At 44.0% G+C, this 16,379-nt stretch overlaps 1 protein-coding gene across 1 annotated transcript in view; it reads right to left on the bottom strand.

The window, feature by feature from the left end:
* FLT1 (fms related receptor tyrosine kinase 1) overlaps positions 1-16,379 on the bottom strand; it is a 171,072-nt gene that overhangs the window by 26,221 nt on the left and 128,472 nt on the right. The window contains exons 16-18 of the mRNA XM_076009526.1: positions 11,735-11,841; positions 7,163-7,295; positions 2,502-2,606 (exon numbers count right to left, since the gene is read on the bottom strand). Coding sequence (XP_075865641.1) covers positions 2,502-2,606; positions 7,163-7,295; positions 11,735-11,841 — 345 coding nt within the window. The remainder of the gene's footprint in view (positions 1-2,501; positions 2,607-7,162; positions 7,296-11,734; positions 11,842-16,379) is intronic.

The following is a 16,379-nucleotide window of genomic DNA, read 5'->3' as shown; positions in this document are numbered from 1 at the left end:
GCTACTCTAACCCACTGACCTTCTTAGAAGCAGCCACTGTTCATAGTCTGGGGCTCAGACCTTTTTCTATGCATTTATAAATATATGTACCTAATCAAAGGCCGTTTTTTGAAGGTTTACATAAATGGGCTCATATATGTAAATGTATTTTTAAAATTTGTTCCCCCCCCTTCAGTATATCAGAGATGTTTTTCCATTCTTTTAAATTGGTTAATGGTTCCTGACATTTAGAGTTTCTACAGTTTTTTTTGCTATTACATAAATAATACCCTAATAGCCTATGTATAATCTTTGTGCACATATGCAAGTATTTCTCTAAGACAGACTCCTGGAAGTGGGTCAGAGGTATGTGCAGTTAACATTGTCACAGAGTTGTAGATATGGACATAGTATTTCATAAGCACAAATCATTTTTTAATAATAACCAGATAAACTCCAGAAGCCTCCCAATGGGGCTAGGGTTGGCTCATGGAGATGCTCAACAAATATTTTTGGTTAAATAAACATGATTACTCTTCTCATTTCAGACATGGGCATAAGGTCCAAAAAGGTTAAAGTTTTTGCTCAAGGACACTTTGAAAACGCTTTGGACTTGTGGCCTTTGTTTGACATTCTGCCTTTTCTATTTCTTCCAGAAACAGATGGCCAATCAATTTAAGCAAGAAAGCTGAATTAAAATGGTTTTTAGGAATTATATCGAATGAGTAATATGAAAGACTTTTTCAATCAATGCTGATGGCTGAAAAAGTGCATTTGTAAAGATATTATATACACAATTTCTGTATTACATAGAAGACATTCTCTGCACTTTAAAAAAAAAATCTCAAGTCAGAATTTTCTCCCTTCGAGCTCATCAGTCCCTCCAAGCATTTCTGCCCTTTTGGCACTGAGAAAAACCAGGCTCTGTTGCTCAGATCGTTCTGTATACAGGCAGGGCCACAGGTGTTATCTTGGACCCACAACAGACGGTGGGTGGTAGTAAGCAGGGGAATGGGACTAGCTGGGGAAGCAGATGCTTCCAGATTTAGTTTCGACTTATCTCTAGGTTGGATATTGGATTACCTCCCTAAAGGAGGCCAGGATCATTTTCAGGATTTTGGAGCACCAGCCCAATTCCAGGAGGCCAGGTCTCTGCACCCCTCCTTTGTGGCACTGTGGTGTGAAGGAAGGAGCATTGCACCCAAAGCTGGAAGACACAAACCCTTACTTTTGCACTGAGCACCTGTGTGGCCTACAGAGGCTATTTAACCTTTCTGAGCCATGTTTCCTTATCTTCATACTGGGGATAATAATATCTACCTCACAAAGTCGTTGAGAGAAAATAAGAAAGATGGCAATTTTGTGTGGTTCAGCCTAATATATTGAAGTATCTAGTCTGGTGCTTTCTCATGTAGAAGACACGGGGATGCCTCTTGTCTTTAGAACCTGGGCTCAGAGAAAGAGTGCTGACATGCAGGGATTCTCACAGAAATGCCTGCTGTCATCTGGACAGTCCTTGCTGAACCAAAGTTCTGACTTGTGCATGCAAAACTCCTTCCCAAGCTACTTTCAGAGTAGAACTGGCAGGTTCTTTGTGGAGTTTTATCAATCCTTCCTTGATGAGAACAGCCTTTTGAGGTAGAAGATGTCTTTTCATGGGGCTTTTGAAATAGTGGAGTCAGTGCGAGAAGATTGGGAACTTTGGAGTCTCTCTGGTCAAGTGGCCCTTCCTACTGGAGCCTGTCCCAGGTATCTGCTTAGCTGGGCTTACAGCTTCCTGGGCCTCAAAATCCTCTGACAATATCTTGGAGACTTTGGAAAGTTAAAAACTGCCCTGTGAGTTTTCAGTCCTGTTCCTTAAAAACAAGTTGAAATGACACAAACATTCTATCATGAATGAGGAAATGAAGTATTTTATACAATTTAAAGGAGATATGAGTCTTTGAGACATTTGGCTTATACAGTGTTCACTGATTTTTATTTTTAATCTGTTTTATGGCCGATAGTTGAGTTAGTGAAAGATAGTTGAGTTGTTTTTAGTTTCTACAGAGGAAATGTTTTATGGTCGGGGCTTGACAGTATAAAATAGTGTAGAGTTCTGATGAACTCAGTTGTTCTAGCAGTATCGTTTTACTTTATAGTTAGGTCAAGCCCAAGGATGTGCAGCTTCGGGACATAGGATGTGCAGCTCAGTTTCCATTACACCATCACAGTGAATCATGCCCAAATTTGAACCTGTGGTTACAATGGGCTTAAAAGTCTCTGGTACTCTGGAGTCTGAGCTGTGAAAGAAGAAAGACCTTTGAGGTGACAGAGATGGTTTTCCCATGGACAATGCTGGATTGTTCCATTTGTAAGGTTTATTCTGAGCTCATGCTGGCCTAATCTGAAACTCCTGGAGCAAAGGGGTTTATGTGGCCAGAGCAGAAATAGCTTGTGTCTGTTTCTAGGCTATATCCAACTTGCACCAACATTTAGGAATGCAAAAACGTGATAGGTCAGTTGAAAGCTAAACGACATACCTTTCAGCATTTTCACAGCCACAGTCCGGCATGTGGGTGACTTCTTAATGCCAAACGCAGATGCTTGAACCACTTTTCCAAAAGCCCCTCTTCCAAGTGATTTGCCTACAATGAAGAGAAGACATTGGTTTGTTTGCCAAGCCAGAAGGGTAAGTTTAAGTCTTTTTCAGGAAGGAAATGGCTTTTCCTATGTGTGTCTGTGAGGCATGTTTCTTTAAATGGCATTTCCAATGAACTGACCCCAAAGGAGACCAAGTGAGGGACACATTTCTGGGGTCTCTTCCTTCCGGCTCGTAACTCTGCTTCTGAGGCCCCACATCCTTAAGAGCTAGGATAGGTCCCCAGAAGGCATTCAGGGAAGGTAGCTGTCTAGTTTCCTTTTCACAATGTCCTCTCAGAGGACAGATGCCACCAAATCCTATGTGGTCTCTTCCATTGTTTAATAACATTGATACCAAGAAGACTTTGCTGTGTTTAACCTAAGCTCCTTTTCTTGCCATTTCTTATCCGTTTTTAGCAAAAAGGGAGAAATAGTGAATGGTAGTTACTGCTATGGGTTATAATTATGCTCATAACTTAAAAAATAATCACTAAGTCCTTTCTCAGACTTTCTTATCAGGCAGAATATCCCCAGTCTTTCTAATGTATCTATATGAAGATTACAAGTCCTCATGTTCAGCACACGAGCCTGTCAACCAGTGGCAATAATTTGTTTCAACCCCAGAGAGGTGGTTGCTAAGTACAATAACAAAGCAAGTTTCTTTCATGGTACCTGTCGTGTTACACTATAATGACTGTTAACACTTTTCCTTCCCCACTTTCAAAGGTGTCAACTTGACCCAGAGGGGTAAGGACCATGTCTGAATCTTCACGGGACCTAGCCTGGTGCCTGGCACAGAGAAGGTCCTGGTATATTTGTTCAGAATGGAGAAGAGCATTCAAGAATTTGTGGGATGCCCAAAGCAAGTCTCATACGGTCCTCGGTAGCTAGAGGGGCCCGTGAGACTGATGTATCCCCTCTTTGAGGGGATACTCCCTAGAATACCTCAGCTGCCTTTCATAGCAGGAAGCAGCTAAATAGAACTTAGAGAAACAGTGCGCCCCCCAGCATGGTACACCAAAAGAAGAGTGAGCCAAAAAAAGTTCTTCTTTTTTTTGCTCCTCTGGGGTGCAAAAATAATCAAGAACAAAACACCACTTGTTAAAAGTAAATTCTGGCAGTTAGAGTATTAATTTAACACAATTCCTCCTCTCCCAACCAAATTCTCTTTTTCAGACTGCCCCGTCATGTGCCTTCAGTTAATTAACCTTCCTTCCTCCCTTCTTTCCTCATACTCCAATCCCTTTCCCCAAAGGGTATTTTTTAAAAGTTTCTTATAAAGTTTGTAGAAGCTTTCCTGCTTCCTTATTATATTAGAACCTTTACACTTTTATGCACAATGACTCAGTGACAAAAATGTCGTCACCTTGCTCTGCTGAATGTCTTCTGCTCCTCACCACCCAGCGTCCAGTTAGGACACATGAAAGCTTCAGTTAGCAGTGTTAGCAGTTAGCAGTTAGGGCCTCGTTTGTCCCACAGGGACTTGCTCTGCGTTAGGAGGGGAATGCTGGTGAGATGACATGCTTCTCCTCTGCTCAAACAGGCTCCTGTGGTGATGACTAAATAACATTCCTCCCTGCACATGCAACATGGGCAGAGCTATAGTCTGCTTCCTTCTTCACATAAGATTGTCCAAGAAATAGACCAGATTGGAAATTCTTAAGTTAAAATAAAAGCTCCTCCAGTGGACTCCGAAAGGACTGTGCATGGAAATCAAGTGTGGGAGCACTAGTAGACACCTTCTCAAGACTCATAAAAGCCACATTTTGGTGCATTGTGGTCGGAAGTTTATTCCCTCCTTTACTGAGGATAAAAGAACAGTGTTTTTCTTCTGCAGTGCCTTCTACCATCTAGTATGAAAAGTGTCCTGAGCTTGAGAAATGGCAGCACGATCTCTCCACACACTCCCGGCACCCCTTCCACAGCTCCTGCCCCACACCCGGGCTTTGTTTTAACAAGTGTTTGAGGACTTAGCTGCAGCAGAGAATAAACCAGTTCTCTCTTGGCTTCCCTCAGTCTTGTCATGCATTCTCTTGGAACCCGACTGCTGCCTCATGAAACAGCATGAAGCTATTATGGGCTGTTTAATCATCTGATGAGTTGGAATCCTTCTACAGATCCACGGTTCCAGTTTCAGGGGAGCCCAGTCGCCCTGGAGTTGACCTTGCCTGATCCCTCTTTTCCCTTAAAATTCTCCTTGGTGTTGCCTGGAATGCCACTTATGAGCTCGGAAATGTGCTAGGTCATCGTCATACAATGCAAGGATATTGGAATCTCCTCCAACAATGTCCTGGGCTGGCCGGGGTCCCTGGCCACTCTGGGAGAGTGAACGGCAGCACAGGCTGGGCCCTCGCTGGCATTCGGGGCGGGCACCGTCCACTTGCCAAACTCTGATTCCCTGTATTGTTTCCCATATTAGGTAATTCTGACTTTCAATTATTTTCCAATAGAAAGATGCATTGCAGACATGACCCCAACTTCTGCAATAAATTTATAGGAGTTGAATTCTCTCTGGGGATTGGTGAGGAATCATGAAAAACAAAAAAAAAAAAAACAAACTCCCCCCCAAATTTTTTTTTCTGGATTTCAGGAATTTCAATGGTAGCAACACCTTTGACCCAAGCTCCAACCGCAGCCATCTGTCAGGTACTATAAACTCCAACTCCCTCACCAAGGCCGCTGATGGTAACCTACCGCAGAAACAGCTGCAATCAAACACAACTGGTCTGTGTATTTCTCTACAGTTACATCCCCAGAGTAGCTCTGCCCCTTAAACCAGTTTTTTCTCTCGAGTTATCTGGACTAATTCTGGTTACTTTCACTTGCTAGACATTACTTCAAATCACTTTCTGTCATTTATTTGGCTTAAAAGATAAACAAGTCTTCGGCCTCCCTGCTCCCACGTTAATCTCCCACTTTAATCAGTTAATCAATCGGAGGAGTGTGCCTCCAGGCCTGGCAGGGACACCGCATTAAATGCAAATGCAGCAGGCTTGACATACACACTCTCACCCATCAGAGACAGTTAAATGGACATCAGCCAAATCATAGCATGTGGCAATTCCAGGAAAGAACAGAATGATAAGAAAGATCTTCAGCCTAAGGAATCTCCTGAAATGGGATTATGTGAACCCACAGCACCCCAGGGGAATTCTGGTAGGATTAGCAATGTCCCTGGTTATGATGTGGATCACAGCGATACCAGGAAGCAACGAAGAGACGGGACGGAAAGCTCATGTGTTCTACACTGGAGGAAGCGTGTTTGATTATGACTAATAACTCTGGAAAGCAATGTGGCCTGAGAATGGCTCATGATACTGGGAAAATGATCCCATGTTCCCTGCCGAGGTCACTGAGGGGTTGGGCTAGCTGCCATATAATTTGGACTTGCAGAAAGAACCCATCCAGTGTGCCACCTGCCCTTAACGACTCTAAATTTAGTTGATTTTTTTCCTGTCAGTGGCCGTTGCTGGCTTTCTCCTGTCTCTCCAGCTTTTAACTGATTTCCAAGTTTCCTCCCCAAGCCAAACAGAACATACTCCTGAAGCCAGTCCTTTCTCAAAGTAAGCAGAATCATTTCAAGGCCCAAGAAAACAAAACAAGAAAAGCCATTTTCCCCTCTCTGCCTGCTCACCCTAGTATAGTTCGCATGTGGGGAGAGAGGCAGTACTGTCGAATTTGGAACAACGGGCTCATCACGCTGAGAGTGACGCGCTCCAGGAACACTGGATCCACAATCTGTTTTCCTAGTTACAACTGCTAATGACTCTGGCATACGCAGGAGTGCGTGGAAAACTTTCAGAAGCCACGATCCAAACGTTCTGGGTAGGCGTAAATGAGGCTGCAATTGTTTTGTAGCATCACGGGCTGGAGATTAGTTCTCATTATGACGTCTGAGCTGGGGGAACAGGGCTAAGCTGAGGGACAGCACACGTGCCTGCTGTTTACAGCATCTGCACTACCTGGAAAACAGTCTTTACTCTTCAAAAACAAAACCTGAACGGCTCCCTTAGGGCTTTCTTTTCTGGACATTCCCAACACCCCAGGAAATTCAGTGTGTAATTTGTGCAGAGGGGTTTTTTGATCCATAGCCTTGAAGAACATCAGCTCTTTCACCAAATGTTTGATTTCACTGTTCCTCACTGTCCTCCATCATGTTCTGGGTCACATATTTCTGACTCCTTAACAGTTTCATTATTTAAGCCTCCTGGCAGAACTCCTCCCTTAACCACCTTCGCATCTATCTCCAGACCGAGCCCTTGGAGGGAGGAGGTGCATGCATCTCTGCATCCCCAGGACTGAGACCGGTGCCTGGTGCTCAGAGAAGGCACTTAAAAACTGCTGAATGAACAGACAGGTGCACCCTGTCACCTTGTGCAGTCATCTCTGCATTCCATTAGAATTATTTAACTTTGTGTTCATCTCCCTTGCTAGTTTGTGAGCAACTGGAGGGTAGAAAGAATCCCAGGTCTACTTTACTTCTACATCCCTGGAGGCACAAAGTTTTGCATGTAGTAGGTGCTCAGTGTAGCTTTATGAACCTGTAGAGCAAACACCTTACCCAGTTTAAGTCTCTCCCGGGCAAACTCCCACTTGCTGGCATCGTAAGGGAGCCGCTCACACTGCTCATCCAGCGGAACTTCATCTGGGTCCATTATGATCGATAGGTAGTCAGCCTTTATTTCAGAAGAAGACTGAGAAATAAAGAGATCTCAGGGTCACAAAGAAGAAAACAACTGAAAAAGACCTGGATACCCAGTCAACATCTGCTGCTACTCTGGTTCATCTGGTTGAAACTGTATTCTGGGACAGAAAGTACCACTCCACAAACACACACACACACATCACATTTGAGTGTGCAGTTTCTCCTAAACAACCCCCTACTATTCCCATACTGCATTTCTGTAATGCCAGCTCCACCATCCAATCTTGGATAAAATGCACTCAAATTCTTCTGTGACCTTATGTGTTGTGCTTGCTCTTAAACAATTATATGATGGTCTTTCTAAAAAATGCAAAGCATTTTTATAAAATCATTCCAAACAATGACTAAAAATAACTTTCCATGGCCATTTCTGTACAAGCAGGAATATACATTACAAATGGACTAACTGGGATATATTGTAGCTTCTCTAGATTTACAGGAAAGGCAAAAAAAAAAACCCAAAAATAAAAACAAAAAAAAAAACTAAGTGGCAAAGAAAACCCAGGATTCCTGTTGCTGTGAAAGATACGTCTCTTTCCTTCCCCTTCTCCATTTCCTTTCCTTCTTTTCTTTTCTTGACAAGGTTTGCCCTGTTGCCTGGGCTAAAGTGAGAGTGCAGTGGTGTCATCATAGTTCACTGGAACCTCAAACTCATGAGCTTGAGTGATCCTCCTGCCTCAGCCTCCCGAGTACCTGAGACTGCAGGCATGCACCATCACGTGAAAGGCACGTTTCTTATGAAGTGCTTAAACACTCAGAAGTCCTGTCCTTTTAGTTGCTTTAGCTAACTGAAAAGTCTGTAGGGTCCGTAAATGAGATTAGAATAAGGTTGACCTTCAGAAGAAACAGAAGTTGATTACTTCAAAGTCCAAGGAGTAAATATGGCATACGACTTACATACAAGCATATTCTTTTTTTTTTTTTTTTTTATTCTTTTTTCTTTTTTTTTATTTTAAATTAAATGGGTCTGTGGAACATACAAGCATATTCTGAGTTCGTTGGTAGGATGTCTCGTGAGTAAGGCAGACATCTGCCTTGAAGTGTTTATTTTGGTAATGCAAGTTAATCTCAGAAAATACCCTTTGTTTCAGATTATAGATAGCTGGATTTACATTTAATGTCTTAGATTCATATCCATGGGTATATTTCCTGTTAATGGGCAAATTTCCAGAATGGATGACTGCATTTCTGTCTGATGCTCGGGCAGGGTGGAAAGGAAGTGTGCTTTCCCATATAACTCTGGCCAAGAAATTACTAAAACTTCATTTAAATGAGTTTTGGGGCCCTTCTTTTGGTCCTTTCCCTAAACAGGACCAGAGTTGGAGCAGAGAAGACAGCTTCTTCATACATACCATTTCACACCTGCCCACATTCTTCAGCCCTGACTCCGTTCTGGGCTGTCACAGCTCACCTCATCCATCACTTGCAGTCCTTCTCCTTCTCACAGAAATTATCACTAGAACATGTGACAAATAGCTCAAGGCAGAAAGGTTTGCCGGGCCTCCGTAAAGGATGGAAAACGGAGATACGGAGCACGCTTGTCACGAACTGGTGCTAGAGTGTCAGACACATGTGTGAGTTCGTGAGACGGCAGGCGAGTACACGTGCCTTCACCAGGGTGCCAGGCGCTCAGCAGAGAAGCTGTTGGACGAAACTTTTCAATGCCCAGTGCAGCCAAGACCATGAGAAACAATCTCTAAGCCCCAAAGAGCATGAGGCGGCTGAAACCTAGCAAGGGTATCTGGGCTTATGCAGGGTGTGTGGGGAGGTTGGCAGTGGTGTCGATAGAGAAAGGGGAAGGCAGTGGTGGGCAGTCTCCCAGGTGGCACCCATGGAGGTTTTTGGTTTATCTCAATATGGCAGATGAGAGGAAAGACCAGAGAAACCTGAAATAAGGGCTTTAGGGGGGGATGTGATAGTAAACCGTTAGTTGACAAATACTTATCCCTTCAGTTGACTTTAACACTGAGCAGCTACTGGGTGCGTGGCACAGGGCTGCACAGCTCAGTGCTTCAAAGCCCAGCATGGAGGCTGCCTGCCTGGATTTCCTTCATAGCGCACCTTCTGCCTGGCCACATAACTTTGGGCAAGTTGCTTAACCTCTAAGCCTAGTTCCGTTATGTATAAAATGGTTACAACACAGGTACTTATCTCATAGGGTTGTTTGTGAATATCAAATGAAATAATCCATGTAAAAGCTGTTGGAACAGGACCTGGTGTATAGTCAGCATCAATAAATGTTAGCTACAATTAAAACACTGGCCCGTGCAGGGCGAGGATAAAAAGGTAAAATACAGTCTCTATCAGTGAGGAATTTGCACTGTAGTAAGAGAAACCATTTGGAAGTGTATTTTAATGCCTTGGTCCTCTTTGCGCCTCATAACCAATCCCTTTTCAGATTGTACAGGCATTGGATTTTCAAAATAATAATCTCTTGCTCTCATCCTTTCTTATTGACATTGAAATTTCACAGAATTTTAAGAATAGAAGGGAACCTCTTCAATTTAGTCTTAAGTTAATCTTTCCAGTTTTATTTCCACTGGGCTCCTCTGTGCTAAGTAACCAGACAGCTTCCCCGATGGGGAGTAGGAAGGGCTAGGGCGTGCTGTGTTTTTCTGCTTCTTTCCTTCCAGCCACAGCCTTCAAAGTCTGTCTCAGGCATCGCTTTCTCTGAAGTTTTCCTTCCCCCTCCTCCTTTGAACTCCTATAGCCTTTGTACCTCCCTTACAGATTTGGCAAGTTTTGCTTTTGTTAGATGTATTGTCCTATATGATATAGCTCCCCTTTCAAAACTATTATGTGACCTTTGTTTCCGTCTAAAGCAGTGACCTTAATTGTCATATCTCAAAACCAGTCACCCTATATGTCAGAAGCCTGAGGTTACACAGTTACCATAGAGAATGGCTGCTAGCCTTGCCTCCCGTCCCAGCACTATACACTGTTATTGGTTTTAAATACCAACTCTGAGGTCAAACAGCCAGGCTTCAAAACTAAATTTCAACTCCAGTGACTTTGGATTAGTTACTTTATCTTTCTGAGCCTCAGTTTCCCTCTCTATAAAATGGGAATAATAATATATCTACCTCTTTGCATTTTGGAAGAATTAACTGAGATAATACATAAAGAGCTTCCCACAAGACCTGGCACATCAATAAGCAAATTTCTAGAAATTGAGGAGACCTCCTGACACTTCTCAAGTCCTGCTGATTCTACCTTCTATAATAAATATGTCTTGATTCTAATCATTTGGTGAGAGCCACCATCGTTTTGTACATGGAATGCTATAAAGTCTCCTACCAGGTGCCTCTCTATTCCCTCTTGCCCTCTCTAGTCTGTTCTCCTCACAGCAGCCAAAATAATCTTTCCAGACACATACCTGTCACACTTACTACCCTTACCCTGGCCTAACATCCCTCTCTTCCCCAAGGCTTCCCATTGCTTTTAGAATATAGACTAAATTCCTTACCATGGCCTACAAGTTCCTGGCTGGCCGGGCCTTGCAGCCTTACCTTTCTGTTCCTTGGCAGCCTCACCTCATACCTCCCTGTTCTCCCTGTTCTCCCCACTGTGGCCCTACGGGCTCTGTCAGTCTTTCATCTGCACTGTGTCTTCTTTCCCCTACTCCAGCCTCATTCATGCCGTTCCCTCCGCCTACAACACTCTTCCTTTCCTTCCTCACCTGACCACTCCTCTTAACACATCTTTTAGGCAGCTAGCTCTTTCAGCTCATGTAGCGGTGCAGTTTGACATGTGTGTGATTGGTTAAAGTCAGTCTCCTAGCCTGCTCACTCCAATGTTTGCTTTCCACTGTCACCAGAGGGCCTTGCACAGGGCACGGCATTCTGGACTGAGCAGGCATGCAGTAGATATTTGAAGCATGAAAGGATGAATGAATGAATGTTAGCTCTTCTCCCACTGCATTCCGCAGAAGCAGGTTGTGTTGCTGCTTCCTGAATGCCCACCTCATTAGAGCGTGAACCGTGGGCCTCACACTCTAAAGAACTTAATTTTGTGATGGGACTCAGAGAATATAGAACAACAGTGCACTTATTTGTATTTCCATAATGTTATAAGAAATAAGTCAAAGGTGGGTCTTTATTTTGCCTTTCCTTTTTATTTCTTAGCAGAGAGTGAGGTTAAGAAAATAAAGACTTTGCAGGTCTCATGCTGAATTTAAAGACTCTATTACATAATTTGTATATTAAAAATATCCCTTCTGTCCCTGAGAAATATTCATCTGTTCATTGTTCCAGGTTTTCCTTTGAGCATACCACTTTGTGGTTAGGGACATTTCAGTGATTTGTCTTTGGTGTCCACTAGGTCAGAGGTGAGAACGAGAGGGTAGGGAAAGAAGAGGGTCCAACATTCATTTACTGCCTGCTCTAGAAACGAGACTGGGCATTTTAGAAAAAAAGAGCACGTGCTTACCCTTTTCATTTTTCGGATAAAGAGAGTTAACAGGAGCCAGAAGAGAGTTGCAGCCACGCAGGTGCACGTAAGAGTGATCAGCTCCAGGTTAGACTTGTCTGATGTTCCTGGGGAGAGAAAAATCACTGAGATGGTGCTAAAAAGAAACTTTTAAACTTTGAGTCTTTGTGGTTCTCTAAAAGAGGCCCCGTGCTCCTAAATGGTTCATCATAGCGAACGTAATCTGCTGACACAAAATCAGTCTCTGGGACAGATCTTCTCTTACCTTGTGAGTCAGGCGGTGTTCACGATATTAGCATAATGAACTCACACATAAAAGACTTTCCAGAAATTTTGCTGTCGAGTTTGCTAACTTAGTAATCCCAAAGATGGCTAATTAAAAGTCGGAGAAGAAATTAAAAATGGGAAAAAATTAAGACAGAAACAAAAGCCCATTAAAGTGCTAAATCTGGAATACGTTAAATCTCCCCAATGGGTTTTAGAGGAAATTCTAAAGAAAAAGAAAAAAAATGACATAAATGGCTCCTTTGGGACTCACAGAGTTCTTCAAAGTAGATTTTAAAAATAAAAATAAAACTCAAGGACTGTCACAATTGCCTGCTTGCTTCTTTTGGAACAGCCAGGCCAACCCTCCACACCCTGGTCCCCGCATCTGGGCTGTTTCTGACCTCGTCAGTAGTGGCCTGCAGGGGCTGGGATGAGAAGAGGTGACTGCTGGACCGGATCCTCCCCAGACCTCTCATTTCCCAGAATCACAGAGGTAAAAGCTGCACACTGTTCCTCCAAGACCAAAAAGAAAAGACCCAAAGTATTCGAGTGATGCCTCTAGAGAGAAAACTCTTTGGAATTTGTAAAGGAATGCCTCAGTGGTTCAGAACAGTCGTTCCCTATGTATTGATCCCTGGGAACAATTTCTCAGAAATCCTAAAGTAATGCCTTTATCCTTTAACTTAATTAAAATGAAATAGAGGTTTATTTTCAGGTAGGCAAAGAATAAGTGAAACTTTTTGTTTTTGGAAATGATGCGTTGCCAGCAGTTTCTGCATGGAAAAAAAGAGAAAGAAATCATGATGTGGATGAGGTTATAATTTATTGAGTGCTTATCATGTGCCAAGCACTCAAAACAACCCTGTGAAGTAGATGGCAGTATCATCCCAATTTTATAAGTACTTCGTCTTGTGGTCCCTTTGTTTCAATTCAACAAAGAAACTCAAAGTATTGAGTCCTGCAACAGGCGAGGCTGGGGCTGCAGTAGGGAGATGAGTCTGGGAGAGTGGCCACTCTCGAGGGCGCATTCAAACCTAACCAAGAGACTTAAGGCAAACGCAAAGAAATTAGATTTAAACCACTTCAGAGGTTGAGGGAATGTAATGCTTTTAGGAAGAGGTGGCATGGGGATTTTTGATCCGCAGAGATGAAGGCAGGGGAGGGCATCACAGGTAGAAGGAACAGTATGAGTAAAGACTCAGACCCAGGAGATGGCAGGGTGATATGACAGAAGACAGGACAGGACCAGGCCATAGAGGATTCTGCACATGGTGGGTTTGAACTACATGCTGCAGGCAGTTAGACCCAGGAAAGGTCCCCTGCCCTGAGTCATAGCAAATACACGAGCTGGAAACCTGAGAATAACAATAATAATACTCACTGGCACTTATTCAGTCCTTTCTATTCTAGGGACCCTTCTAAGGGCTGACATATATTAATTCATCCAAGACTCACAACAGCCCTACAAGCTACATTATTCCCATTTTGTGAATGAAGAAATTGAGACACAGATTAAGCTTCTTGCCCAAAAGTCACACAGCCTGCAAGTGGTAGAGCTGTGATTTTAACTCGGATAAACTGATTGCATCTGCTCAACCACTAAGCTTCCAAGGGTATGCCACTTCCTTCTCCTCCCTTATCCTTCCAGCCTTTACAAGCGCACATTAGTCACTTCCTATCAGCCCTTGTCCCTGCCACAAAGTATCCCTTGGTCTGGAGTGGAAACTGACATTTTCTCTCCATCCAGTCCTTCACAAAGTCCTGCCCATTCTACTTCCTCTGCTCATGATATTGTCACCTCCTTTCCTACCCTACCGTCACTGCCTAAAATAAGGCCTCATCAGTTCTCCCCTGGACCACCTCATTAGCCTCCTAACCAACCAGGACTCCCAGTCTCTCCCCATCCTCTGCAGCCAGAGTGATTGTGTCACTTTCCAATTTAATCCTACCACTCCTCTGTCTAAATTCCATACTCTGCTCCCCATCACTGTCAGGACAAAAATCTAAATTCTTAGGTCCTTTATGCCCAATCTTACCATCTCTTCTGCTTCATCTCCTGCTGTCCTCCCACCCGCTCCAGTCACATCATAGTGCTAACAGGTTTTGTATACTCAAGCCCTTCTGAACCTCCCTGCTGTTTCCCTACCAGCTTGGGAGCTTCCTGGGGGCTGAGCCCACACCTTATTCATCGTATCCACCCCACTTATCAGACTGGGTGGTAACCGGGTGCCTGGATAAATTATGTTTTGATTTACCTGTGTCTAAAGAGTTTCATGGGGGATCCTTGTTCCTGTCTATTAGTTCAACAAACATGGGGACCTCCTGTGTCGCAGATGTGCTCCAGGTGCTGGTACACAGGGGTAAGGGAAAGGGCATGGGTGGAGCTCGCAGTCTAGTGTTCAAATCTGAACTGGCGTGTGTGTTCAAGGGTCTGAGCAAAGCGGCAGGAGGGAGGTAGGACCATGGTTCTCTTGTTCACTGCTACATGCCCAGTGTTGAGAAGAGTGCCTGGCACCAAAGGGACATCCTGAAATTCGTGGTTGAGTGAATGAATTTGGCATCATTTGCTGCTTTGTCAGCTGTGGTTAAGTTTCCTTGAACCTCATGAGATTGATTGAGAACAACTTCCTTAAAGAAGTTTCAAAGTACGATAACCTTTTCTCTCAGTACACATCCTCACAATGGGAACACTGTAAGCTCAAGTTCATGAGTTTGGATTTCTCTCCCCACAGTGTGAGGTCTAATGCCGCCTTGCTGTACACACACCCGTGCGCATGCGCACACGCATCCTTGCTTACACTGCAAGTAAGTCTTGTGGAGTCTGATTGGGATCTGCTCAGGACACAGTGGCCTTTGGCTGTCAGAGACGCTGATAGCATCTCGAGACACTGCACTGTCTGCATAAAACCTCTGCAGATGCTTCCCTCATGGAATGCGCTGAGAGAGGCCCCCTCTGATTATGGGAACTTTCCCACTGCATTCCGTGGGGCAGGAAGCTGACCCCCAAAGTCTAATTCCACAGTCCTTACTCAAGCAAAATTCCTTTCAGTAGGACCAAATGTGTTTGTGTGCAAACACTTACACATTTAAGGAAGCAACTCATTTAAAAAAAACTTCAAGATGGACATTTATTAGGAAGGAAAGACCTATTTAATATTAATATTCAGTACTGCTTACTGAAAAAAATTAGCATTTTATGGCATATGATGTAGTCTCTATGCTCTATCTCATTTGACAGCTCAGTCTCTTCCTCTATTTGAAAAACGACTGTTAGGATAACCTTATGCGGGGTTACTGATTTAAGTAAGCCCTTAGGTGTTTTCTCAGCGGCCAGACATCCACACACTGGCCTGACTAGACCCAGCTTCAACTCACTGGTGACAGCTGATGAGCTCAGTGCATGAGATAGCCCAGCTGCACAAGGCAGAGCAAGGGAGGCCAGTGGAAACTTGGGTGGGATTGGACAATAACTAGAAGTCAGCTCTGGGTCTCAGGCTCCCCTGTGATGTGTGTGAAGGCCAGTATCAGGACACAGTACAAGGTTACTTTTATTTGGGATACTTGTAAGAATGTGGCCAATTTGAAGAGCATATGGTAATTGTATCTTTATTACAGATTGCTGACCCTGTTGTAGAGTATTCCATGTCAATTACCCACCCAGGCACACCGCCATCCCTCTTGGAATAGCGAGGGCAGGTGCCACACGGGGGACGGACTGAGTTCTGAAGGGTGGTGTGTCTTGTTTACAGTCTCCGCAGCTGCGCGGTGTCCTGAGCCTTTCTGATAGCAATGGCAGCTGTCTGTGCACACAGCCTGGGCTGCTCGGGCTGGCAGCGTCACACCAGTCCTGCCATGTGGCACTGTGTGGCATCAGACTGCCTGAATCGGCTGGCAGAAAACACCTCAAGCAGAGCACCTTGGCCCAGGGCCTGCTTTGACTTAGGGAATGAGCACATGTTTCATCAGGAAAGGGCAGGAGGCCTTTATGTGACCCTATGAGCTGCTGTGTTCTAGACTGCGGATACTGTGCCTCAGTTTCCTCATCCTTAAAAAGCGGAGGTGATAACAGCTTCTACCACACAGGTGAAATGTGTAAACCTAGTGTCAGCTATTTTGAAGGCTGCTTTCCTTCCTTTCTCTCTCCCTGTCCACCTACCCCCAACCCAACCCCCAGCCCTTCCATCATTTTCTTTTTTTCTTTTTCACTTTCTGACCTCAATCACAGGATAATTTTTTTCATCCAAAGACACTGCATGCAACACAGTTTGTCTTCTCTCTCTGAAACTAATCAGACTTTGACCAAAGTAGTCATCATTTTCTGCAGACAACTGGGCCACGCCTCCCTGAAAAATCTGCCTCTAGTTCTATGGTGATTTTA

Source organism: Microcebus murinus, chromosome 13 (assembly GCF_040939455.1).
Source record: "Microcebus murinus isolate Inina chromosome 13, M.murinus_Inina_mat1.0, whole genome shotgun sequence".
Classification (NCBI taxonomy): domain Eukaryota; kingdom Metazoa; phylum Chordata; class Mammalia; order Primates; family Cheirogaleidae; genus Microcebus; species Microcebus murinus.
Note: the sequence above shows the minus strand (reverse complement) of the source record. Positions and strands in the feature narration are given on the sequence as shown.